This window comes from Protopterus annectens, chromosome 10.part0 (assembly GCF_019279795.1).
Source record: "Protopterus annectens isolate FY-2018-M chromosome 10.part0, PAN1.0, whole genome shotgun sequence".
NCBI classification, from domain to species: Eukaryota; Metazoa; Chordata; order Ceratodontiformes; family Protopteridae; genus Protopterus; species Protopterus annectens.
Window position 1 is genome coordinate 1396772399 of NC_056744.1, and position 27086 is coordinate 1396799484.

General features: G+C 38.1%; 1 protein-coding gene across 2 annotated transcripts in view; it reads right to left on the reverse strand.

The window, feature by feature from the left end:
- Positions 1-24987: 24987 nt before the first annotated feature.
- LOC122813614 (mucolipin-2-like) overlaps positions 24988-27086 on the reverse strand; it is a 1348087-nt gene continuing 1345988 nt past the window's right edge. For both annotated transcript variants that reach the window (XM_044086031.1, XM_044086029.1), the window contains one exon: positions 24988-25595. In XM_044086031.1, coding sequence (XP_043941966.1) covers positions 25559-25595 — 37 coding nt within the window. In that variant the 3' untranslated portion in view covers positions 24988-25558. The remainder of the gene's footprint in view (positions 25596-27086) is intronic.

Genomic DNA, 27086 nt, shown 5'->3' on the forward strand with positions numbered 1-27086 from the left:
AGCCTGTATGTAACTGCATGCACACACGGTACTGCATTATCAAAATCATTCCCTATCGGGGCATCTGCAGGGATACCCTCAAACACACCTACTTGCTTGCTTCTGTTTCCACTTTCCCAGTCAAGGTGAACTCTGGTCAAAGGCATCTGGAATAGGGTCCCTCCTAAAGCTCTGAGTGGAGCAGACTGCCCAAGCAAGTACTCTTCCTCCAACTACTGTAGGCTTCACAATAGTTATGTCACAGGCTGTCTCTCTCTGAGCAGTGGCCTGTTTTCTAACCACTAAGATAAGATATAACCTCTTGTGATAGCTTGGTATCCCTGTTGTCTCCATATCACTGGCATACTGTTATCCCCACTCGCTGGCTCCCTAGCCATTTGTTCCCCACCATGCCTCTGTGGACATCTGTATGATACATGCCCCACTGGTTACATTTAAAACATTTAACCCTTGATCCTGGACGTGTACCTGAACTAGTGGCTTCCCCTGTTACTGGTGGACTCTTGGGATGGTTTAGGCTGCCCACCATGGGTTCCCTTATATCCATGTGCAGCACTGGGTATCCCTTTCTGGTGCAGTGATGCCCTGCTTGCTAAGTAGAGATCCCCCTTTTTCCCCAGCTCATCTGCAGAGTTATACTCAAGACCTGCCAACCAGATTCTCATGCCCTCAAGCAAAGTGCCAAGGGCTTGTTCCCTTACCAAAAAAATTTGCCAAACCAACAAAAGTGGTGAACTGACACCCACTCACCCACCTATGAAAATAAGTGCTTAACTCTGCAATATAATCGCACACATTTTCATGTGCCTTGCATCTATGCTCACAAAATATTTTTCTGTAAGCTTCAGGTGTTAACTTAAAACATTCAAGCAAACATTTCTTTACTTGTTCATAGTTTAAACAATCAATATCAGACAATTTAGAAACATCAGTGAGAGCTTTACAATGGAGTAAGGGGGGTCAGGAACCATACACAGAGCCCTTGGTCAAAACATTATACTGTTTACATACTCTTTCAAATATATGAATAAGACTGTTAAAATTATCACCTTCTGGAAATTGTGGAAGACATTTTCTGACCTTTACTGCTTCTGGGGTTCAGTTATTCCCTTCCCCATTTCCTCCATGATCCTGGCAAAGAGTCAGCATCTTCCTCTCATGTTGATGCTGCTTCTTTTTCTTCAGCCACCAAACACTGCAGTCTCTCTGCTGATTCTAATTCCAAAGGTTTGGCCTCCAGTTCAAGTCTCTAACTACAGATTGGTTTTTCAATCCTCTGAGGAAAAGGTGAACTGTCCTCTTTCTGAGGGCTGAAACTTCTTATCAACAGACTGCATTATCCTACTGGTTGCTGGTCTGAGCTGTGATTAAGGCTGAAATCATTTCCTCTTTAGTCAGGTTGGCATACTCCAGTCCTTCGGCTTCACACACCTTGGCCAACTGGTTCTTTGTCATCTTGCCATAATCCTCTGCTGACATCTTTGCCTGCTTCTCCTGACTAAACTAAACAAAAAAATAAACAAAGCTGTTGCAAAATGAAACCCTGAATGTTTACCTTGCGGCTGCTGGCAAGATACACCTTTACTGACAACTATCAACGGTCTACATAAGTTAAATTCATATCCACACCACTGCTCAAAAATATGTGAAGTCTCCACTTTGGGCCAGTAATCACGGAGCCTGAATCCTCACCACTAACAATGGAGAGGGACATTCACTTGGAATACAAATGGATACACTATTTCCAGATGCACTCCTCTCTGCATAAAACACAATTTCCCCTTAAGAACACACAGGGAACATAGTTAGACCGAAGTCTGGATTTCTTTTTATCTGTCTCCCTCCAGGGCCCTAGTAAGGCTTCCCACTAGCACAGCTATAGGGTTAAGTCCTCAGCTGAATGTCCAAGCCAAGTCAACCAGCAATCTCTCTGTGAAGCCAGTGCTTCATATCCCTGCTCCAAGTAGGTGACACAGACACACACACAGATTTGATTCACACACAAACATCTGGGAAAGGATGGTACAGATTTACCTGCTGTGCCCCCCTTTTACCCAGACTATAAGGTAGTTATCACTGCCACCAGACACTACAAAGCCAGCTACCTAAGGCTCTTGGAAGGTACCCAATTATATTGAGTGAAATTCATATTAATACAGATGGTAATATTGAATAAGCAGCCAGGCTTCAGGAGTAGCCACAGTGTCACCAATAGATATAAGTACTCTCCAAGGTTAAAATATTCTCTAAAGTACCAGCCACAATGAAAAGTTTAAATATATTTAATAAATAAATGAACATGAAATATCTATTTACAGTAAAAAGAGTTTTAATCACAGGAAATATTAAAAATAACACAGCTGGAAAGATTCACACAGTTACAGAAAAACAATACTTAATGCTCACTACATTTTCCTGACTGATCTAGAAAATTACTGTTCCTAATAACACAGCTGGAAAGATTCACACAGTTACAGGAAAACAATACTTAATGCTCACTACATTTTCCTGACTGATCTAGAAAATTACTGTTCCTACTTAACTTACTAGAGCAAGGCAAGATGAAGTAGATGAGGGATCCCTTTTACAATATGCCAGGTTCCAAGAAATAGATTGCCCTGAGACTTCTATCTCACCTAATATTAAAACATTATTTCTGTACAGAATAACATCTCATACATCTGGTCATCTGACTTCTGGTTCCCATGCAACCCCCATTGCTAGAAACTGCCAGGATTTAGCACCTATATGTCAGTAATACACACACACAAGAGCATTGCTCAGATCTGGTGCAGCTTCTTGAAGTCATAAAACAATTACAAACTTCTACCACTCCTACAGAGACTAACAAACCATGCTTCTTACAGAATTGCATCTTTGGCTTCATTCAAAATTGAGCGATAACATCTTTATGGCCTAGGCCCAGTTATTTAATATCTTACTATTTTCCAAAGTTAGCTGGGGCAGAACATAACCTCTTCTCTTCTAGTATCATCTGTTAACACACACAGACACACACACACACACACATATATATATATATATATATATATATATATATATATATATGAAAAATAAAACCAAACTGCGATAACTTACGTAAACAAAAAACTGTACTAATAAAACAGCAAACTTCTTTCTTATAAACTAAATGAAAGACATCGAAGGCAAAACTGATGCTCAGTGCTTTCATTCTTTAATGATATCTGGAACATCTTCAGAACTGACAAAATTAAAAATGTCAGGTACAAGTAAGCTGCACAAGGTAGAGAGAGATGTAACCATGACAATAGCATATAACGTCTGAGAACACAATGAGGAAAAAAATTAACCAATCAGAATCTACAGATTTTGTACAGCTGTATATACATTAACAAGTATTAGTATAAAGTAGGAGTGGTCAGACTCATCTTAATGCACATTTAACATTCAGGTTTTCATTGAGTCCAGGAGGAGGTCTCAGCATTAAGTAATAACTGCCATTGCAATTCTTTCAGTTCAAAGTCTCACAATCTCCAAAAAATTGGTTAACTTGTTCTAATATGCAAAATTTGAAACCAATAAACTTAGGACAGCATAAACTGCGCCTTCCTAGAGTGATTTTTCATCTTTATTTCTGATAGAGTAAAAGGCTATCACAAAGCTTTTGGATCGTCTTGCCAACATAAAATGCTTTGTAAGAATTACACACTGTTGCATAAACTAAAAACTTAGAATGGCAATCAAAATGGTTTTTAAAATAGACTGTAATGTTACAGTGTTGAAACCTGAACTCAGAGCCAGTATAAATATATTGACATACTACATATTTGTTGCAAGTAAACATGCCCTTAGTGTCACTGTTCTGTACTCGTAATACAGAAAAATGTGGGTTGTGTTTTTCAAAAGACATTGTCAGAGTGGTGTTTTTTGAAGGAAAAGGTAGGATTATTCCCTAACACTTGGCATAAATCTTTACTAGCTCTAATGTTGTTGTTGTCTTTCGGCTTTTCCTGGTTAGGGGTGGCCACAGCGGAACTCCGGTCTGCTAATGATTGGCAGTAGATTTTAACAAACGCAGAGGTGCCAGCTCGACGTTCAACAAAGGCACGCCCATTTACGCATGTCTTTCAAACGCCCATCCAACCACGGAGAGGACATGCAGGCACTCCCGAGAATCGAATGGGAGAACCTCTTGCTGTGAGGCAACAATGCTACCACTGCACACCTAGCTCTAATGATGTTCCAACTTCTCTGCACAATTTTTCTAATGCCTTGTGCATCCCTGCTGATAGCAAGAGGGAAACTGCATCTCCTGTCAGTATTTTCAGTTTGATCTTGTGTGTCTTTAGGCACTAAACCGTATTTGAGTATAGGTCTATGTTTAATGTGCCTGTAAGCTGCTACTTCTGTGAAAACTTCCTGCGCTAGTTGTTCAGGGTAATGTCTCTTCACAAACAGGTGTGTTAATAACTTGCTTTCTAAAAGAAAAGTATGGTCATCAGTGATAAGTCATGACAGTCTAATAAACTGACCATGCAGCATGATATTTTCATAAAGAAAGGATTTGGCTGCAAAAGTCTAAAAAATTGTTTCTGTACGTAGCTTTTCTGTACACATTACAACTAAGAAACTCTGTGCCATTGTCTATAGAAATCTTGGTGTCAAGAAAATTGATTACTTTGCAACTACCTGACGTGACAAAATCTAAGTACAGAATACTGTTGGATAGTGTATTAATGAAGAAAACTAGTTCAGTTTTGGGTCCCTCCCACACGAACAAAACATCAATGTAATGGTGGTAAATAAGAACTTTGTCAGACCCTGGCAGATGGATTAATGTCTCTAATTCCCATGTGCTGAGCACCAGGTTGGCAAAAGCTGGTGCCATCTTGGACCCCATAGCCACACCTTTTATTTGCTGATAAATCTTGGTGTTAAAATAGAAAAAGTTGTTAGTTAAAACTGCTGTGGTCAATGTGATTAGTGTTTCTATTCTACAAGTACTGAAATTGGCGCATTTACTAAGAAACAGTTCAACAGCTTGTAAACCCTTTTGCTGTGGAATGTTAGTATATAGGGTTACAATGTCAAGGATAAAAAGAATACATTTAGAAATATACAGTTGTGAATGATGTAGCTCATTAAGAAAGTCCCAAGAATCCTTAATCTAAAATTTGGTGGCCTGTACCAAGGGGTTATAAACACACGGTCTAGGTATTCTGAAATGTTTTCTGTCTTGGTACAGTTATTTGAAATAATTAATCTGAATGGTGGATTCACTGGGTCTTTGTGTGTTTTTGGAATGCCAAATAACTTGCCAAGGCATGGTTATTTACTTGCAGATATACAAATTCTTCTAGTGTTAGTTGGTTATTTTTCTCGTGTTTTTAGCATCCTGTCAATTACTGCAAAATGCTTATGTTGTTATACACACACACACATATATATATATATATATATATATATATATATATACATACATACACACATACATATATACTGTACATACACACATATATATATATATATATATATATATATATATATATATAAAATCAGTTACAATACAGTCAGGACCCACTGTTGGTACATTTTTAATACAAGCAACTTTACAAACGCATTTTCAACATAAGCATCTGTACAAATCAGTTATATATTCAAACAACATATAAGTGTTTACTAAATTCCAGCTAGCTGTGCTAGTATATGTTACACATCCACTGCCTTACTTCTCCTGGCATAGTTGGCAATACCTCATATCATCACAAGGAGTTTCACTGGCTCTCAGATAACTGTGTGAATTGCTCGATTCAGGCCTGCCTTCTACTTCTATCAAAGTGCATCTTCTGGCAATTTCTGCTTAACTGCCATTAGATCCATCTTTTCTTTCTTGTTAGAAGTCATACAAATCTTAAAAGAGGTTTTGCATATTAGACTACCTAGGATGCAGATGCTTCCATCATGAGATCTTAATTTTGAATAGGAAATGCTGACTAACTCCATATGAACCTGCAGCAACTTCTTCTTAAGAGCTTCTTACTTGGACAACAATTTTATTTACTGCTCTGACATCACCTACACAGGTGTCAGAGTTGCAGCCCTTTTTCCTTTTCAAAATGATAGGGTGAGTGCAAAATAAGTCAGCTCAGCCTGTGAAACACCTATTAATCACAGGAGTGAGATTTATCATACTTGAACTTTGAAATAGCTCTGTAAGGTTGAAAAGATCAACTACCTCAGACCCTTTACAAGCCCACCATTCAACTCTTCCATAAAATGCTGTATGACGGTGGGCCACTTATAAAAATCAAAGGAAGCAAACAGACAGGGTAATCCTGGCAGTCAAAAGTAGGCAATCTCAGTATGGTGTAAGCTGTTGGAGGGGGGGGGTATAGCAAATGGTCCTCTCACAGCACGGCTTTCTCTCTACTCTTGTAAAATGACAAAACAAAATCCTCTATCATAGCAACCCCACTTCATTGGGATTTTAGGTTAAAAAAAAAAGGGAAACAATAATCAAAACCACTTATATTGACAAAAAGGGAGAACAGTGATACAGGAGAGTTCAAGATGAGCTGAAAAACATATGGGTTTTCTTTTTCAGTTTTTGGGTACAGTTCTCCTTTAAGATGCTACGCAATTCCACACAAGGATCAGGACACAAGTGCAGAACATCTTATCTTGGTTTTGGCTGTTCAGGCCTTCAGGCGGTCAGCTGCACTGGATGCAGTTGGTGGAGGCCTGACTTTTGTCTGCTGAGGGTTCGGATCAGATACAGAATTTTTTTTGTTAGTCAAAGAGACTTGCACTGGATTTTTGGGGTCCTTGCTGGTGTTGGAGATGATGCTGGAGACGAGGTGGTGACAACATGGATGGTGAAAATTGTGGGGAGATCATTGAACTGGTATGGCCGTTCGGTTCTTCAGGTGGCAGTGGTTGTGCTGGATATAGGTAGAGGACACCAGACTTTTGGTTTATCAGTCTGATTGGGTCTGGACTTGAGGTTCTGTTGATTGGGGGGGGGTTGACATTGCTGGTGTTGGAGATGAAGCTGGAGGTGGTGTGAAGGGAGCAGATGGATGCTGTCACTATTGGGATAAATCGTGCATGGATGAGAAACTTTTGTACCTTCAGTTGGCTCGGACTCTGCTGTTTGATTTGCATTTTTTTGTTTTTGTGTTATGTTGTATATGAGCTTATTTATGCGTATGTGAGCTTGGAGAAATGAAATTTCATTCAGCTGTGCAATTTTTTGTGTACGGTCTGAATGACAGTACAATTTACTGTTTAGTTTTCAGATGTAAATGAAAAAGAAAACTCACACATCGATTTAATCTATTTCTTGTCACAAATTCATATTCTAGGTCCATGTGTACTGCTGTCCATTATAAGTAAAAGCAAAGAGAAACTGACTTTCAGGATGGATGGGTATAGAAAAGTATGCTGAACACAAGTCTAAGATGGAAAAATATTTTGCTGTAGGTGGTATGCAACACAATATTGTTGCTGGATTTGGAACCACAGGAAAAGTTGGCAATACTGCATTATTTACAGCCCTTAAATCTTGTACAAACTGATAACTATTCTTTTCTGGCTTCTTTACAGGGAGCATAGGGGTATTATAAGAACTTTTAGCTGGCACTATTATTCTTTGTTGAGTTTAATTATCTGCTCTGCCACTATTTGTTAGTGGATATTGTGGAACTAGAGAGAGGTTTAGATGGATCCAATTTTATTTTTACTGGTTCTGCAGATTCTAATATACCCACTTCATTAGCATGTATAACCCATAACTTTGCCGTTACCTGCTGCAACAGCTCTTCATCCATCTGTACATCTTCAACAGTCTGGTTCTCAGCTTGTGCTAAAACTGATAACACTATCCCATCTAATGCTGCTGTGACATCCAAAAACATCTCTTCTGGTGTATAGTAAATACAGCAACCCAGTTTGCATAACATGTCTAACATGTTTCCTCCCAGCAAGTTCACTGGTGCAGTAGTATTCAGAAGGAAATAATGCCTTTCCTCAGCAGGTCCTAAAGAAATGGGTATAGGCTCTGAAACAGGATATTGGTATCTGTCTATCTGAAATAACTTTTAATACAGAAGGAATTTCCCTTGCTTTTATTTCTACCTTAAGTAGGGCACTTTTGGTCTATTGGCAGCAGAGGATTAAGACTTATTTCTACTCCATTACCCTGGCATAGTCAGTACTGTGATTCCTGGCTCCTTCCAATTTGAGGAGAAGGTGGAGAAAACACAGTATTGCTATAATTCAGCTGCCATTCAGTCCAGCTGTCTTGGACTCCTTGCAGTCGCTTGTGTGGACATTCTCCTTTCAAATGTCCTGGTTCACCACAGTTGAAGCAAGGTGCACTGCCAGCTCGTTGTTGCCAACTCAGCTGTACATTGCTCCACTTGACCAGCACTATTACTAAACCTCCTACAAACTCCTCTCCCCCTTCTCCTCTGACTCACCCCCTCGGCGCCTCTAACTGCCTTATTTTAAAGTTAACAGCTTATTCTCAGTATCCTTGCTCCAGTTTCCCTGATACTCGGTGCAGTGATATGCAACACTCAATAAGGACTCCAAGTCCTTTCCCCTGCCGGTCTAAGCACTTGCATTATTTGATTCTGTACAGGGGTTAGTACATCCTGCACAAAAGCAGTTTCTGGATCTGGTATTCCTGAGTATAGAGCAAACACTGCTTTGAGGAGTCTCAAATAATCTACAGGAGCTTCCCCCTGATTTTGCTTACATGCATATATTTTAGACCAACCTGTCTTGTTAAATAAAATTAAGGAAGTGTGTCAAGTTAACAACCCTGTCCCTTTGGTCTATAAGTTCATTTCCTGTGAGAGTAAAATTTGTATTCCAACCTTTTCAATTAATTGTTCTCTTATTTCATCTGACATAACCTGAAAGAGCTAGTTCAAATCTGTTAATGTAGGATTGAAACATTCTATTATAGTTTTCAATTCCTCCTTAAATCTCAACAAAATTTCTCCAATATTTGGAAAACTTTTGGACATAGTATACAAATCAGCAGGGGTCAGTAAACAAGGTCTCATATTACTGGCCCCAATATTTCTCCAAGTGGTGCCAAAACAGGCAATGGCCTTTTGCCCTACCCTGTCGTGACGTGCATGTGTGTGTGGTGAGCTACGGGTCTGCAAATACTAGTGCTCCTGTTGTAGAGGTATGATATTGCTGGAAATGAGAGGAGGAGGAAGAAGCCTGTCTGAATTTGGATGCCTGTTCCAAAGAGGAGTGTTGAACAGGGGAACTAGGCTGAGATGCAACAATGTCTCATGGACCTGGTGTTCATTAGATAGTTGACCAAAATGCCAGGGTCTGAGAAAGTGGAATCTTGCAAAGGAGCTGAATGTACCAGTACATATGGAGGTGCAGTTGCAATAGCTACTGAAGGATTATCATCCTACTCCAGTCTCTGCTTTTTGGCCATCTTCAGTTTCTTCCATATCTGCCAAGACAGGATAAACGGATCTTTTCTTTTATTGTTTGTACTGCCTTCTTAACCTCTTTTACCTGTTGTAGCAATTAATTTTATTAGTATCTTGTAATCCCCTTAAAGCTGAATCTTTTTCCCTTTTAAGAGATTCAGTATACCAAGAATAAAATATTGCCCATTGTTCCCCACTTCTTTGTTTTTGTTTCAAAATACCTGTCAAATTTCCTAATTTATCCTTATAAGTTCCATGTAATAGAAATACTTCACCAAAGCTATCTTTTGTGAGCTGAATCCAAGTCATTCAAATACTTGCAACTTTCTTTCCCATAATTGTGATACATAAAATATAAAGGGAACAGGGATTTGATCCTGCCAACTTAATGTTGTTCCCATTTCCCCTATTATGACTTACCTCGTGGATACTGGTAATTTGGCAACATTAACTATACCAATTTACACACCATTCAGGGAGGGAGGGGTAGGGATTTTGTCATTGTGCAATGACAGAGAAAGGGTTTTGATCAGCCTTTTCCCACAACACCCCCTTGCTTTCGTCCCATCACTAGCTCAAAATTACAGCTCCAGCATTGTGACTGGGAAAATGGGGTAGATAGGTACTGTGTCCAGAACTGACCACTCTTTTGGACCCTCTAAAGGTACTTTCACAAATTCACATCTATGTCCCAACATGCTATGGGCTCATGAATTTGATTTAGCTTTTTCACACTCATACTTTTAACAGCACACAATACCTCTCATACATCTTACTTTTTAGTTTTCTCCTGAGGGTACCCCCCTCAATACATGGCACCTCCTTCTGTTGATTTCTTCTTCTTCGTATGCACATACACATTAATAAACTTTTCCTTATTTTCTGTGGTGTCCTCCCACTATTACTCTACATAAACTTGTGAAGCAAACCCAATAATTCAACAAAAACAGTATTGACTCATTCCACTGCTGACTACAATTATCTACAAAATTTCTCCCCCAACAATCAGTTTTTCCACCTAGTTTATCATACGTGAACAGTTTGGTAGCTGAATGGAATTCACAGAACAACTTTCTGTGTTGGGCCCCTGTAGTTTATTCCATACTGCTCTGCAGCAATACCAAAGTTCAGAATCCATGTCAAGTTACCGATTGTTATAGTACAAATTTAATATCAAAGAAATTTATATTTTGACTCTGTTAATAATGACACTTCAGGATGTGCACAGTACATCCCTTAACTCCATCTGTACTTATGCCTTCAATTGTTTGTCACTACAACATAGTTTGACAATAGAGAGAATGCAATTGTAAGGCACTTTAAATATAAGGCTACTAACTTAAGTCACATAAAAATATACCTTTCATATTTATGGATCTGTTTTCCGCTTTCCTCGGACATGAAATATCAAACATTTCATTTGACTCACTTGTGAAGAAATACAAGTTATTATGCATTTAGTGATGAATAAACAGGAGACCTAACATTTTCCCACAACAATCCCACTCTTCCCTCACACAATACCCAAATTCTTGTATTTTGAAACACTTGTAACACTGCTAAAGATCAATAAAGCCATAGTCATCATAGCCATATAAATCTCCACAGGCAGTAATAATATCAAATACACTTGAGGATATCCTCACCAGGCTTTCTTCAAAAATCTCTTATAAAACCATAACATCAAGGGATCTAGATATAGATGGGGCAGACCACTGAGACAGCAATTCCAACAAACATTAACCTCTATAAATTCATACAGTATTACCACCACCGCCACTACTAGATACAACCCACTAAAAGACTGTCTACTCCAGACTGCATTCTTATCTCCTCTCCTAATATATCACATGGGCCTCTGCGATATAGCCTTAGTGACCTTCTCCCAGTTCATGCAATCGTGCATTACAATAGTAGTCCAAAATAAATCAGTATAAATTGGTCAGAAAACTCTCTAGCTTTCATTGCAAAATATTTCTGAACACAGTTGGACTATATAACTGGGTGTCAATTATGAATCTCTCCCTAGATGATGCAGTTAAAAAATTCAATAGTGCATTTTTAAAAATCTTTAACTCACTGCCTCCTTGGAACCAAGTTAACTCTTCCCTTTGGCTATCAAAAGACACAAGGCAGTTCACAGTCCAGTAAGACAAACACTGGCATGAGTTGGCATGAAAGAAAACAATCTCAAAACTGTAGCAGTAGTCAGGTTAAATACAGTACCAGAGATATAAAAAACATCTACTCAGAAAAACAAACCCCACATTATAACTCCATATCCTTCTGGAGGTCTATAAACAAGCTACTAAACCATGGGCAGGCCACACAGCCAGACCCCAAATTCATCACATTCTATTAATAGCATAGCTAACCAGTTCATTACCTGTTTTTAGTCAGTCTGTACTATATATAACCAACAATACCCATTTCTCTGTACTATATATAACCAACAATACCCATTTCTCATTTCTCAGTTCCACCACAAACCAACAGCCACAATACTCATCTGCCTTTAGACCAGTATCTACAACTGAAAAAAAAATTACACCTAAAACAGATAAGCCCCTAACAACTTAATATGTGAATAACCAAAACTGACAGTTGTTACCTGGCTTATCTCTGTTCTGCTCAATTGCTTCATACTAGAAAACAAGGTTCCAACATTTTGGGGGAAAAAATATATGTTCTACCTCTCCACAAAGGCTGACCTTATATTGACCTCTCAAATTTTAGGCCAATAACCATATTATAGCCACTATCCAAAATAGCAGAAAATTGTATACACAAACTGCTAACCCAAACTGCAAACACACCTACCAGCCCATCATTTCCTCTCCACCACTCAGTTTGTTAAAATATTGTCAGTACATATACAAACGAAGGAAACCTGGTCTTTACCCTGTTTCTAGATTTCTCAAAAGCTTTCAGTACACTATCTCATCAGAAACACCTGCACAAGCACCATAGGGCTTGCCCAATCATTACTCCTGTGGTTTCACAATGATTTCTCTTGTTTTCTATCTGTCTCTATTGGGGTCCCTCAGGGTTCTGTACAAGGGCCATTACTATACATTTTTATCACTAAGCTTCAAACACTGCCACTCATCATGCCAGCATAGTGCAGTGTGCTGATGACTCCAGCCTGATCTGCTCAGTAAAAACTCTTCCTGACCTCTAAATCCTCACTCAGCAGTCATTTAACAACACTTAAAGTTCCTTCATCTATGCTTATCTTCAACTAACCCCCCCCCAAAAAACAATTACTTTTTACACCAAAACAAATATTGGCACAGAAACCCACCTTTACTATTACCTCTATCAATAATACAGTTATTGAACTGCAATATTGATGAAGGTAATATATTATTGAAGAAGGTAATACAATTATTGAAATAAATAAAACATGGGTATTGTGACGATAGGAGGTACTGCCAGCTATGCCAGGAGAAGTAAGGCCATGCCAGTACAGATAGCTGGAATTTTGTGAAGAATTATATGTCATTTGTGTATCAAACTGATTTGTGCAGATGCTTGTGATTAAAAATGTATTTGTAAAGTTGCTTGTGTTAAAATGTATCAACAGTGTTCCCTGCTGGATGGAAGAGAAATGTACATGCATTACTATAACTGTTTAAATGTATAAATTTTAACAACATATACTAGGAGAGAAGCGGTAAATCCACCTGACTTTTAAAAAAATATTCCTAAAATTAAATTAATTCATGGGTTAAGCCGTAAAAGATGCTATCTCTCAGTTTTGAATGAAGCCAGTGACACAATGTCTTAAGAAGTATCACTTAGTAGCCCTGTAGAAGAAGTAGAAGTGTTAAAATGGTTTAATGACTTCCAGGAGCAGCACCAGATGTGAGCAATGGTCTTGTGTGTGCATTATTGACATGAATGTGCTAAAATCCTAGCAGCTTCTAGTGTTAGTGATAGCATGGGAACCAGAAGTCAGATGACCAGATATATGTGATGTCATTCTATGCAGAAATAATGTTTTAATATTAGAGAAGACTGAAGTCTCGGGGCATTCTGTATTCTGTCTTCGATCTCACAAGGACCACTCAGTCACATTATCTTGCCTTGCTCTATTCAGTAAGTAGGAACAGTAATTTTTTAGATTAGACAGGAAAGTATAGTAAGAATAGTTGAACATTGTTTTTTCTGTAACTGTGCAACTCTCTCCAGCTCTGTTATTTTCAATATTTCCTGTGACTGAAACTCTGGTATTTACTTTAAATATATATTTTGTATGTTCATGTTCTTTTATTATTCAATATGAATTTATTTAAACTTCTCAATTTGACTAGTCCTTTAAGAAAAATGTTTTATGTTTTGAGAGTATTTGCATATATATTTGGTGATAACTATACCCACTCCTGAAGCCTGGCTGTTTGGTCAACATTACTATTTGTATTAATATTTATTTCACTCAGTATGACTGGGTACCCTTGCAAGAGCCTTAGGTAGCTGGCATTGTAGTGCCTGGTGGAAGTGATACTTCATAGTATGGATAGAAAGGGGCATAGCTAGTAAACATGTTCCAGCCTTTCCCAAGTGTGTGTGTGTGTGTGTGTGTGTGTGTGTGTGTGTGTGTGTGTGTGTGTGTGTGTGTGCGCGCGCAAATCAAAATCTGTGCATGTGTCTGTGTGTGTGTGAGCGCGTGTACGTGTGTGTACGCAAATCAAAATCTGTGTGTGTGTGTGTGTGTGTGTGTGTGTGTGTGTGTGTATATACGCAAATCAAAATCCGTCTGTGTGTGTCAGCTACATGGAACAGGGACACGAAGCACTAGATTCACAGAGAGAGTGGTGGAGGATGCAACTTGAGCACTTGCCTGAGGATTTTATTCTGAAGCTGTGCCAATGGGGAGTCTGCTTGTGAGGAATATGCCTATCTGGAAATACAGTTATACTGAGAACCTGGAAGGAGACAGAGAAAACCCAGACCCTGGGCTGACTGTATTCCCTGTGTGCTCTTAAGGGAAATTGTGCTTGATGCAGAGAGGTCTGCATGTGGAAATACTGAGTGTATCCATTTGTGTTCTAAGTGAACGTTCCTCTCCAGTGTCAGTGATGAGGATTGAGGCTCCTTGATTACTGGCCCAGAGTGGGGACATCACAGGTGTCATTACTGATGACAGAATGAAATTTGATCTTTATATATTACAAGTAATCAAAAGAAAAAAAAAACTCTCACCAAAAATTATACAGATCTAAATCTTTTCTCACTGATGTTGTCACAAAATGCATAGCCTCAACTCTCCTACTGCCATACCTTCTCTATGCTGCCTCAATTTTCACAAACTGTCAGGCCTCACAATTAACGAAGTTACAACAATTCTATAACACAACTGTGAAATTTGCAGTTAGTCATCACTAACAGAGCACTGCCTAGCCCTAAAAAACTAAACTGGTTAGAAATATCACCTAGCCCTAAAAAACTAAACTGGTTAAAAATATCACAACAGCTAACTCTAACACAACTTCACAAATTGATGTATAAACCTGAAAATTGCCCAACTCTAAAAATATCACACAGCTTTAGACCTGAAATAATAAGGTCCCAAGACAAGCTGCTACAAAATATAAAGGAATCACATAATACTGCTGACATGGAATGTTACATCTTTATCCATTAGTTAAATACCAATGTCAACTTCTATAAATCACAACCAAAGATCCATTTAGCAAACAAATGGCTTTGCTCCTGTATAACCCCAAGCTAACCACACTTCTACTTTTCTCTCTTTGTATCCTGCCTCTCTTTCTTACTACTGTCTCCTTAACACCAAACTGTCTCGCTCCTTCTTGATCATAGGAAGTTACTAGGCTAATGGTCCTGGGGCCCTTACAAGCCTAGCCAAGAGTTTATCCCCCAAAAAGAAACCTCCGTCAGCACCTGTTGCCCCTGTCAATGAGGGAAAAAGGTGGAACCCCTGGGACAAATTGGTGGTTTCAGCAGAAACACAGTAGTTACAGAAACACAGGCCTTAATGAAGCTTTCGGGCTCTCAACCCTTCATCAGCATATAACATTATACATTTCAATCCATTTAAATAGAGGAAACAGTTAAAATCACATGATCAAACCAGCCAATAAAACATATTAAAAGGAAAAAGGAAACAAATACATCAAATTTTGTAGGGAAATATGTGTGAGTCCCTTTATTCTAAAAACCATCATAGTAATATACTTAAGGTTGTTATACTACAAAATTAATTATGTATTATAAATTACTCATTTGGCGCTTCACTAATACTGGTTTAATAGTAGAAGTACCATTCAAACCAGGTAAAGTGTCAGCTTGTAATCTTATTATCCATTCTAGCTCTCTCATATCTAAAAAGTTGTTAATATCACCCCCCCTCACACCCACTTGCACTACATCTATACATCTAAACTTAAAAGTGTGGTTGCTGAATTCATATATATGCTTAAATAAAGCATTTGTCTGTATTTGTCTATTTATCTCTGATTTATGTTCGATTATACGGTCTTTGAGCCTCTATAGTCTTTCCTACCTTAAAAGCCTGACATTGCATGCAGGTGGCGAGGTAGACTAATTTCATAGTATTACAATTAGCACTACAGTAAAATTGAAATTTTTTATGTGTGACAGGATGTTTAAAGGTACTATCTGTATCTAAAATGTCATTGCAACAGCTACAATTGTAACATTTATAAGTCCCTATCTTACTATGTATGGTATTATGTTGTTCCACAAAATCTTTATAGCACAACATATTCTTTAAGCTTTGACTATTCCTGTAGGAAAAGCTGGGTTTGGGGCCCACTATTAAGCTGAATTCAGGCATTGCCATTAAAATTGGCCAATTTTTCTTGATTATTTCACATATTTGGTTAGAATGGCCAGAGTATGTGGTAATGTATCTCAGAATATTTTCTTTCTTTTTATTAACTATCGGTAAACTATAATTAACATCTATCTCGTGATCTATGAAAATGGGTTTATAATCAGTTTTTCTGCCCTCTGTTGTTATTTTAATAGTTTTATCAATGATACTTTCAGCATATCCACTTCTCAAAAACTCTTTCATATTTGTTATTTCATTAATGTATATTTGTTCATCTGTTGTTAATCTACTTATTCTTATAAACTGTGATTTCATTATACTTTTAAATACATGTGAAGGATGCATACTAGTACTATCCAAGTATCTTATTGTATGCACGTCTTTCTTATGTACCATGGTTTGTATCATGTTGTTCTTTTTATATAACTTTACATCCAAAAATATCATTTCATCTGGTGAGAAGCACATTTTAAATTTAAAAAAATTTGTAGTGTTATTAATGTATGTCGTAAAAGAATAAAGTTCTTCTATCGTGCCATCCCATACGAAGAAACAATCATCTACAAATCTTGCATAACTTTTTACATGTACATTCAGTGCATTTTTATTACTTAAAATAAATTCCTTCTCCCAATGGAAAAGTACTAGATTCAAAAGTATTTGCAAGTACCCATGGCTACTCCAGTTAATTGTTTATATGGAGTACCATCAAAAATAAAAATATTATTAGTTAGTACCAAATGAAGAAGAAAGCATATATTTTCCACTTCACGAGATTGCTTAGTCGTGTTAGACAGTAAGAACCTTCTAACTGCCTCTATGCCATAATCTATGGGAATAACCGTAAATAATGATTCCACATCCAATGTTACAAAAATATAGTCATTAGGCGCATTTTTATACCATATACTAAGATTCTTCAAGAAGTGTGAGCTGTCTTTTATTATGCTACCACATTTAGGTAATAACTCAGATAGTACATTCTGTAGATATTTAGATATAGTTTCAGTTATCCACCGACTATAGGTCTCAATGGTGGTTGCTCTAAAGATTTGTGTATCTTTGGAATTCCATATATTTGTGGAATTTTAGGGCATGGGGTGGAGAAATAATTAAACACATCTATTGAAATATCATTGTTTAACTGCATGTCATAAATAGCCATGTTCACCTGTGTAATACAGTTTTTCACATCAGAAAAAGTAATCTTTTTAAAAGTATCAGTATCAGATAAGAATGCAGTAAATTCATTCATATAATAAGTTCTGTCCATTAAGACTATTGCCCCACCCTTATCTGCTTGCTTTATAATTATGTCTTTCTCATTCTTTAAATATTTAAGGGCTTGATATTCTTTAAAAGAAAGATTATAGTTCCTTTTTGTTGTGTCACATTTAGAAAACATAGTTCTTAATTCAAGTTCAACAATATTTATAAATGCCAGAATAACCGGAGACAACTGAGGAATAAATAAACTTGATTTTCTACATACAACACTATTTTGAACTGAATTTTTAGCAAACAGTTTTAAGTCTATAATGGCACTTACAACATTATCCATAGCAAAGGGAATAAATTTCAAGCCTTTGCTTAGTACTAATAGCTGCTCTTGTGAAAGAATCCTTTGCGTTAAATTTAAAGTACCTTGTTTTATCATTGCAGTCTCTCATCGGTGATGCTTTGTTGCTTTTCTTTGGACTGCTGTACTTCCTCTTTGCCCCTTGAGTTTGAGGCGATTCAGATATCAAGTTGTTTTCTGTGTTTATTTTTTCACAGAAACCCTTTCTGGTTGTTGAAGTCGAAAGGGTAAAAAGATGAAATTTCCGTCTGCCTCTTTCCTTTGACATCACTAATTGCTCTAGTGGTGTTGGTGTCTTAGGTAAATCAAAGTTACATTTTCTGTTGCTGAAGTTAAAAGGACTTCTCGTTGGTTTCCACTGGTCGTTGGCTTGCTTCTTTCTCATTAGCTTTCTCAGCTCCACACTGAGAAGGCATTGCGTGTTGGCTTTTGACGACGACCGCTGGTTGGTCGGGATGTGATTAGATATGCCAGGGGCGTAAATTCATCTAGATGGTCTAACAGCTTAGTAGTATTCATAGAATCGCTGAGGTTGTTGTTTATAATTAACTGATTTTGATGGATATTTAAAGTCAGTTTTAGAGAAAATATGACGTTTTATAATCTTCAATATCTCGCTGTAATTTACGTTTCTTTTGATCTCAGCCTATTATCCAGTAATTGCATTTTTCTATGAAAACTTGATAAACATTGTGTGAGGTATCATTTTTAAGTATTAACAAGACTTCTTTATCACATTGCTCTATTTCCTGCAATAGAGTTTCCTCTGTCTCTTCAAAATAATTGTTCATAAGCTTCATATAACTTGCACTCAATTCTAAATTAAGCTGTTGCCATTTCACTAAAAGTTCCTCATAGGTATTACCATACGAGGGCATTTTAAGTACCATGACGCAGTCCTCTAGGCACAATGCCTAGTTCAAGGTAGGCTAAGCCTCTGCCATTGCAGCTGTTTATAGCTACTAACCTTCTTTTCTAGTGTATTGATCAACGCAGTTAGTTTCGTTGTATCTTCAGCTACCAGAGTCTTGTGAGAGTTAGCATCAGGTAACTGGTTGTGCAATAATGGATTATTCACCTTTGTTAATAGTCTCTTAATAGACAGACCCATTCTCCAAAGAAAAGGATGAAAAATAAGGCAGCTGGTTTGAATTCCTCTTATCAGCGTTATCTGTAGCACTTGTAGTAAATATAGTTAATCGAACTAAACACGTAGATAGAACAAAATCTCAGCAGAAACACAGTAGTTACAGAAACACAGGCTTTAATGAAGCTTTCGGGCTCTCAACCCTTCATCAGCATATAACATTATACATTTCAATCCATTTAAATAGAGGAAACAGTTAAAATCACATGATCAAACCAGCCAATAAACCATTTTTTGTAAACCAGTATTAGTGAAGCGCCAAATGAGTAATTTATAATACATAATTAATTTTGTAGTATAACAACCTTAAGTATATTACTATGATGGTTTTTAGAATAAAGGGACTCACACATATTTCCCTACAAAATTTGATGTATTTGTTTCCTTTTTCCTTTTAATATGTTTTACTGGCTGGTTTGATCATGTGATTTTAACTGTTTCCTCTATTTAAATGGATTGAAATGTATAATGTTATATGCTGATGAAGGGTTGAGAAAGCTTCATTAAAGCTTTCTGCTGAGATTTTGTTCTATCTACGTGTTTAGTTCGATTAACAAATTGGTGGTTTCCCATCCACTTATCAAGGTTGCGCTTGAAGAGGGTCTGTTCCAGAGACAGGCAGCCTCTGGGAGAAAAACCTGTCTCTACAGCAGGTTTTGTTGATATCGCATATTAGATTTAGGCTTATCGAGTGGGTAATGTGCGAGGAGTTAGACTTATGGATATGAAGCATCTCTAGTACAGCAGGGTCCAATATTGCCTTGTAGATGAGAAACGGATCACCTCTGAGCAATCTGTATGATACAGAGTAAAGTGATAGTGATTTGAGCCTGTCTGCATATGGGATTCTCTTTGTGAGGTATTTCTGTGGCCTTTCCAGTTGGTGCAGGTATTTGGAGAGGTACATACCAAACGGGGTGTTCTACTCAATTATGGGTCTAATGAAGGAGGAGTACAGAGAGGTAATAACCTCCTTTTTTTTCTGGATGCAATCGATTTACTTAGGAGATGAACCAAGTAAAAGGCTTTTCTGACCACTGCCGCCACATGATGGTCGAATGCGAGATTCTTGTCAACTTGAGTACCCAGATCTCTCACCAGGTGTTGTGTGCTTAGGGAGTTGCCGTTGATGCGGTAATCAGTAGGGGCCATGTTTTTGCCAAATAGTATGATAATGTATTTTTTTGCATTTAACTTAAGGCCATGACTTTGGCACCAGTTATTTGTAGCTGTGAGACCCTCTTGCAGTATGTTAACATCATTTGGGGAGTCAATGACAACACTCAACTTACAGTCATCTGCAAACTTGGTCAGCCACAGGCCCTTTGTCTTTGCCTGGACCTCTGAAAAGTAGATGCCAAACAGTACGGGTCCCAGGACAGACCCCTGGGGAACACCACTAGTGACATGTCTTCTGTTGGAAGTGATGGCACCTATTTTGACCTTGTGGGTCCTCTCTGTGAGCCAGTTGGCCACCCATCTGATGAGACTGGGATTAACACCAAGTTGTGTTAGCTTTTTGATGATGCCCAAGTGGGGGACTGTGTCAAAGGCCTTGGCCAGGTCAAGGTAAGCTGTATGTACTGAGTTTCCCTCATCCAGGGCCTTGGTGGCAGTCTCAAAGAAGTCAGCTAGGTTAATAGGCAAGATCTGCCCCTGACAAATCTGAATTGGGTGGGGTTGAGTGTTTGGAGATTACCTATGTCCTTCTTTATGAGATCCATAATAATAACATGTTCCATGGCTTTACAGATCAAACTAGTCAAGCTAATGGGGTGATAATTTCCAGGTCAGTAGTGGCATCACCTTTGTGCAGATGACAATGGCTGTTCTCCACTCTGCTGGAATGAAACCTGTAATTAGGCTGTGGTTGAATAGGGTGCTCAGTGGCAAAGCTAGTTCTTGCTGAAGCTGTGTTCTTTGCCTTGGATAGGGCCTTTAACACTTGATCTACAGAGATGTGAGCTTTGAGAGAAGTATCGGGGATGTCGACTGGGCCTTTGGGGAGCAATAAGGGGGTGAAGTTTGTGCCGAACCTATCAGCCTGCAGGTTGACTAAGTCGGCAGGATCAGTGTAAATGGTACCGTTAAGTACTAATACTGAACAAACGTGGGCTTTGTCATGGAGGTTCCTAACATAACTGAAGAAGGACTTGTGGTTTCCCTTTGTTTCAGAAGCTAGTTTCAACTCATAATTTGTTTTGGAGTTTTTCACTAGTGATCTAATTTGCTTGTTGAGGCGGAAGATTTTCCAATTTGGGATTTGTTCTGTTTTACCCTTGGACAACAGTTTCTTCCTTTTGTTGTAAAGCCTGTTGATAAAGGCTGTCCACCACACAGGTTTGTGTTTCCTTGAGGAGCAGGTTTTAGTTCTGTTGGGTATGTCTGAGCCCATGCAGCTGTACAAGTGCTTGCATACTGCACTGCTGTACGGTTCAGCTAGTTGTCTGCATCCTCTGAGCAAGGCAGTGGTGTGAAGCTGCCGATACTCTCCCTTAGGAGGGTGTAGTCAGCTTTTGAGAAGTTTTTTAGCCTGGCAATGGCTGGGAAGGGGTTGGCTGGGATATAAACTTTGAAGGAGACAGACGGATGATCTGATCTCACCATAGAAAAACATACTATGGGAGTGGTGCAGTGGTCACCCATGTTGGTGAGAACCAAGTCCAGTATTTTATCTCCCCTTGTGGGGGATGAGACCAGCTAGTCTAGTGCATTAGAGTTAATGAAGTCAATGAATCGCTGGGTGAGTGCATTAGAGGAATATTTCACCCCACCTATGGTGGGGTAGTTGAAGTCACCAAGGATCAGGGTGTTAGGAAGTACCTTGATGGAGTGAAGTAGGTCCAGGTAAGAGGAGTGGGTGTCATGAGATATGGAGGGGGGGTCTACAGCTGGCTATAACTTGGATGGGTGTCTTGCCAACTGTCAGCTGCACCTGTAGTAATTCCAGTGCATCATGCTGGTAAACCAGTCTGAAGGTGTGCTCGTCTTTAATGAAGATAGAGACACCTCCACCCTTAGTCTTTCTGACCTCATTTTGGGGTCAGAAAGTGTGTAATGAAGTATAGACTGGTAAGGCAGGGGTGCTCTCTGCAGCCCTGAACCAAGTTTCTGTGACTGCACACACATCGGCATCTTCCAGTGTGAGAACAGCCTCCAGTGAGTGCATTTTCAGATTAAGGCTCCTAGCATTGACCAGCATAACCTTCAATTTGCTTTTTGACAGATCTTTCATATTGGAAGATTTGTCTTTGGGACATAGCCTAAAACAGGCACAATGGGGGAGGCAAGAGCCTTGGCCAAGATCTAGAACCCCAGGGGTGACAGGTGGAGATCATCTCTGGCAAAGCATCAAGGCTGGTCAACCATGTCATCCCAGGCAGACAGATACTGGATCCCATTGAAAAGACACCAGAAACTAGGTCAATTGTTGAAGTCAATCATTTTTTGTTGGCATTGTGGCATCATTCTTGGTGAAGGCAGGATGCTTCTCAGGGCCAGGGTCACACCAGCCTGGAACACAGTCTGAGAGCTCAATCATGTCTTTCTTCATACAGTCCAGGGAGGTGCATTACAAGTCATTCACACCAACATGGACAATGAAAGAGTCATACTTCTACCTGTTGCGGAGCGACTTGTGTGTGAACAATGTAGAAGATTCTAGCACCTTACAAACAGCTGACCATACTTTCTCCTTGTTGAGGCTGGTGAGGGGGACATCAGTCTGTCTCACTACTGAGTTGCCAATGACTAGTATGTTTGGTTTATTGTTATGCTGAATGGGCTGTGTTTGTGAGAGTGGTGCACTGCGTACTGTGTGCGATGTGATTGACATTGTGTGTGGAATGTTTGAGTGCATGTTTTGGGGGTCTCTGTTTAGGCAAGTTTTTGTTGAAGACCCCTGCATAGGTGAGTGTGTGGCTCTGTGATGTGGGTGGTGTGGTGCTGTATTGGCAATCTCCTCTTTAGCAGGAGTACTGACTGCGGAGTGAGAGAGCATGGATTCCAGTTTACTGATGTAGATGCATCTCTCACAAGTAGAAGAATTATGTGCTAGGAGAAGGGGACTGTCTGTGAACATGAGGCAGTTGCTACACTGTCTCAGTATGCCCATGTCGACCAGACTGGCAGGGGAAACTGACTGAAATTGTCCACACACAGTGCTCTGAATACTTGGTGGATTTCGGGAGAGCAGGGTTAGTCCACAAAAACCCTAAATTTAAATTAATGGCCTGAAGCACAAGTGCTCAAACCAAAACTAAGATGCTTAGAATAGCATGTACATTAATCAAGCTACTAATAAGCAGTAATAAGTGCAGAATAAGAGCACTTGTGCACTTAAGAGCATACAGAAAAGCAAACTAAAATAAAGAAGGTAGGACAGTTACAGTAAGAGCAGCTGAATAAAGTATATATACATTTTTTAGCACTAAAAGTCATTCTAATACTCTACCTCTATCAAGCTAAAATTGTAAGATACATCTACTTCTCTATCAAGCTAAAATTGTAAGATATATCTACTTCTCATATATAACAACTTCTGCACAACACATTATTGTTTTGTTTGAAATATTTATGTAAAACCTTGTGTAATTCATTGAGTGATTTCTGTGTATTAATTCAGTAATGTATTTGTATTATTTATGTAATATGCTTGCAAAATGTATGTAATATCTTATGTAATTTATCTGGAGTTTCACTCACTGACTTGCCTCAGCCATACAGTGTATATAATGCACAACTATGCAAAAAAAAAACACCATTTGTTTACTGGGAAAGTTTGACTGAGCTAGCAACCCCTTTTCAACAGAGGCCAGTAGAGGAAAACTCCAGATAAATTACATAAGATATTACTTGCTCAGTCTAAACAATACCTATTAATTACAGAGGTTAGATTTCTTACACATGGATACTGAACTACAGATACATTTTGAAAAAAAAAATACTGCTGCTATTTTTTCAAGCCTGACATTCAAACGTTCCTTAAAATGCTGTAGTAGAGATGGCAAATAAAAATCAAAGTAATGAAAAAGACAGGCTGAAGCTGACAGTTAAAATTAGACAAAGACAGCACTGTTGTAAACTGGTGGAATGAGAAAGAGCGCGAGCACACAAGAGGAAATAACCCTCTCATTTCACAGGAGTCACTCTGTCATTATATGATGACATCATCATGGCAATCAGCATTCAGACTATTTTGTGTATAACAAACTAGAAAATAACAACTGAACAATGATACACTGACATTAGTAATGAAGGAATGTTCCAGATATGTTGAAAACATTTTCTAGGTTTTGGGTTCAGTTCTCCTTTAACCCTGGACTTCATAAAAGTAATACGGACATTTTATGGACATGTCAGTAACATATGTTAAGAAATTAAAAAAAAAAACAAACTAGCAATTTGGAATTTAGCACCCCCCCCCCCAAAAAAAAAAAATATAGATGCTACAAAGAGTAGAAAAATTCAAGACCAACTACTTTGGTATTTGAATGTAGTACAAACATTTACTCAATTTATTTTAACACCAAGTTTAACAAGACATGTTTAGTATCAAGTATAAATGAGAACAATACTTTCTTACCCAGTGGGAGACACAAGTAAATTAACATCCTTTATAGTCACTGCGATAACCAGCAGTGTTGAGATGGTGAAACAAAAGTAATTCATGTATTTTAATAAAACAGACTATACACATTAGTTAGCTATATACAGTAATTTCCAAGTAGTCAGAGGTAGAGATGACAGTGTCTCATAGCTATTGGTTCAGCTATGCGCACCTTACCACAATACTACAGTCAAGGAGACACAGAATGATCCACATCAGTTTTAGCAGCTTCAGCATGTAAACCTAGAAGACAGGTAACTAAGACTACAACTACTGATAGACCAGGTGCACAAATACATGAAAATAACCAAAAAAAGACTTTTCTGTTTAACACATTAAAATTTACTAATTTAAATAAGCACATAATATTAAATACATACATACTTTCCAATGAGTCATTTATTACACAGATATTTTTACCACCACCATAAATGCTAATGATTTTTGTCAATGAAGTCTGCTCTTGGGCAGACTCTATTGCCAAAAATAAGTGCTTTCTGCTTGCCTAGGCAAACATTATTTACCTGCTGGCATCAGGATGTGTTTTTTGAAAAAAAATGCATATATTAGTCTGCAAAAAGTTCTTAGCAAGCATTAATGATTACATATTAGAGAGAGAGAGAGAGAGACAGGGACATTTTGTCTGTATAGAACTATCTAATGCTCATTTAAGCAATAAAAGAAACATAGCATGCTCCATTGTATTTCCAAGAACCCCCTACAAAAATTTCTTGCAGTTATAACCATGGTTATTTACCTTGCAGATACAATGTTCTTTGTACTTAATAAAACTGACTGTTGCATAAACCACCAAGTCAGCCCTTACTGTTCACAATAACTGTTCTCAAAGTGCAACGTGTTCAACAGTTTTGTCAAAAAATTTAAGTGCAGCTTGCTCAACACTTTTGTGGAGAATTCCAAGGGTCCAGGATGTTTGGTCTTCCTTTTCAAATCAAGTAATGAGCAATAATCCAGTACCACTTCCTCGTCTATAAAGAGAGGGAATACACAAAATGAGTAACTGTTACACATTTCAGTATAATACGTTAACTGTGATGATGATCAAATATGCAATGACAGAAAGCTTTAAAGTATATATCATTTTTTTTCTGAAATACTATAAAATTTCTAGCAAACTTGTTGATTACAAAGAATGCTGTTTAGAGAGTAAAACTTAAATGAATTAAGATCTTGAAGACAACTAAACTGCTAGATATGTATAAGTATGACATATGTACTTATCTTTTACAAAAGATCAAAAGCCGAGGTATATGTAAATTGGCGAACTCCTCCATAATTTTTCTCTTTACTTTCAGTACCAAGCTAAGAGCAAACATTCATTTGGCTGAGAATGTCTGTAGCAAAGGAATATGCATTTCAAATTAGCATGTTAAAGCAAAGATATAAATTAAAATAAAAGATTACTTATTCATAACTGCATAACCTTTAGGTTAGGCTATCCAGCTATCCAAGGAACATGAAATTGTATACAAACTGGCTTGAAAGAATGTTGATTGAGTTTCCTTTTTCCTTGGGAGGAGCTACTTGAGCTCCACAAGGATGAGGAAAAAGAAAACTTTCAATTGGTCACACCCACTTTGTTCCACAAACATTCACATGATAAAATCACATATACTCACAGAAAGCACATATTTCTGATGCCGCGTGAGAAAAATAGACTTTTCTATTGTGAAGCACACCTAAACATGAAATGAAAAGGTGAATAAGCACTTGTGGTAAACCCCTGTACTATTACCCAACCATGTGGTTTGGTGAAACCTGGCAGCAGTATAGTCAGCCACTTTGCAAAGACATGTTCATAATACTACATATGCAAGCATAACAAAGTACTACAAGGCCAGCAGTGATACAGTGAATAATTTGATATCACATATGCAACCAGTCAAATGCATTTATTTCATTCAGTAGTTTTTAATCATGATTTTTGAAGCACAACTCTTAGGTACTAGGTAATAAATTTAGTCACTGAGCTCTCTTGAATCAATACGACACATCCTGATGCGTAACACATTTCATACATTTTCACATACAACAATCAAGGGCAAAGTTTCAAAGAACATGAGTAATGTATATAATTTCAGAAAAAAATGCAGGTCTAAGAGGTGTTTTTTCAAGCTCAGATTCTTTTCTCACATTTCATCGAAGTTACCTTGCTGAAGTGTTTTTCATTCAAAATGTAATAGAGCTACAAATTCTCTTCAACTTACACCAACATTGATTACCAACCCCCTGCACCATCTTAGCAACTGGTGCTAACCCTTAGGCTGCCTCTTCCCTAACCCTAATCCTACACATTACCTTAATAAAAACCTTATGTTAACACCGTCACTACACAAACACTACATCCATCCCCTTACCTAACCCTAACCCGAAAATACATGCACTCTAGCACGAACGTACAATACTCATCTCCTCCATCTTTCCAGACTCTAACCCCAACTCACCAACACACACAAACA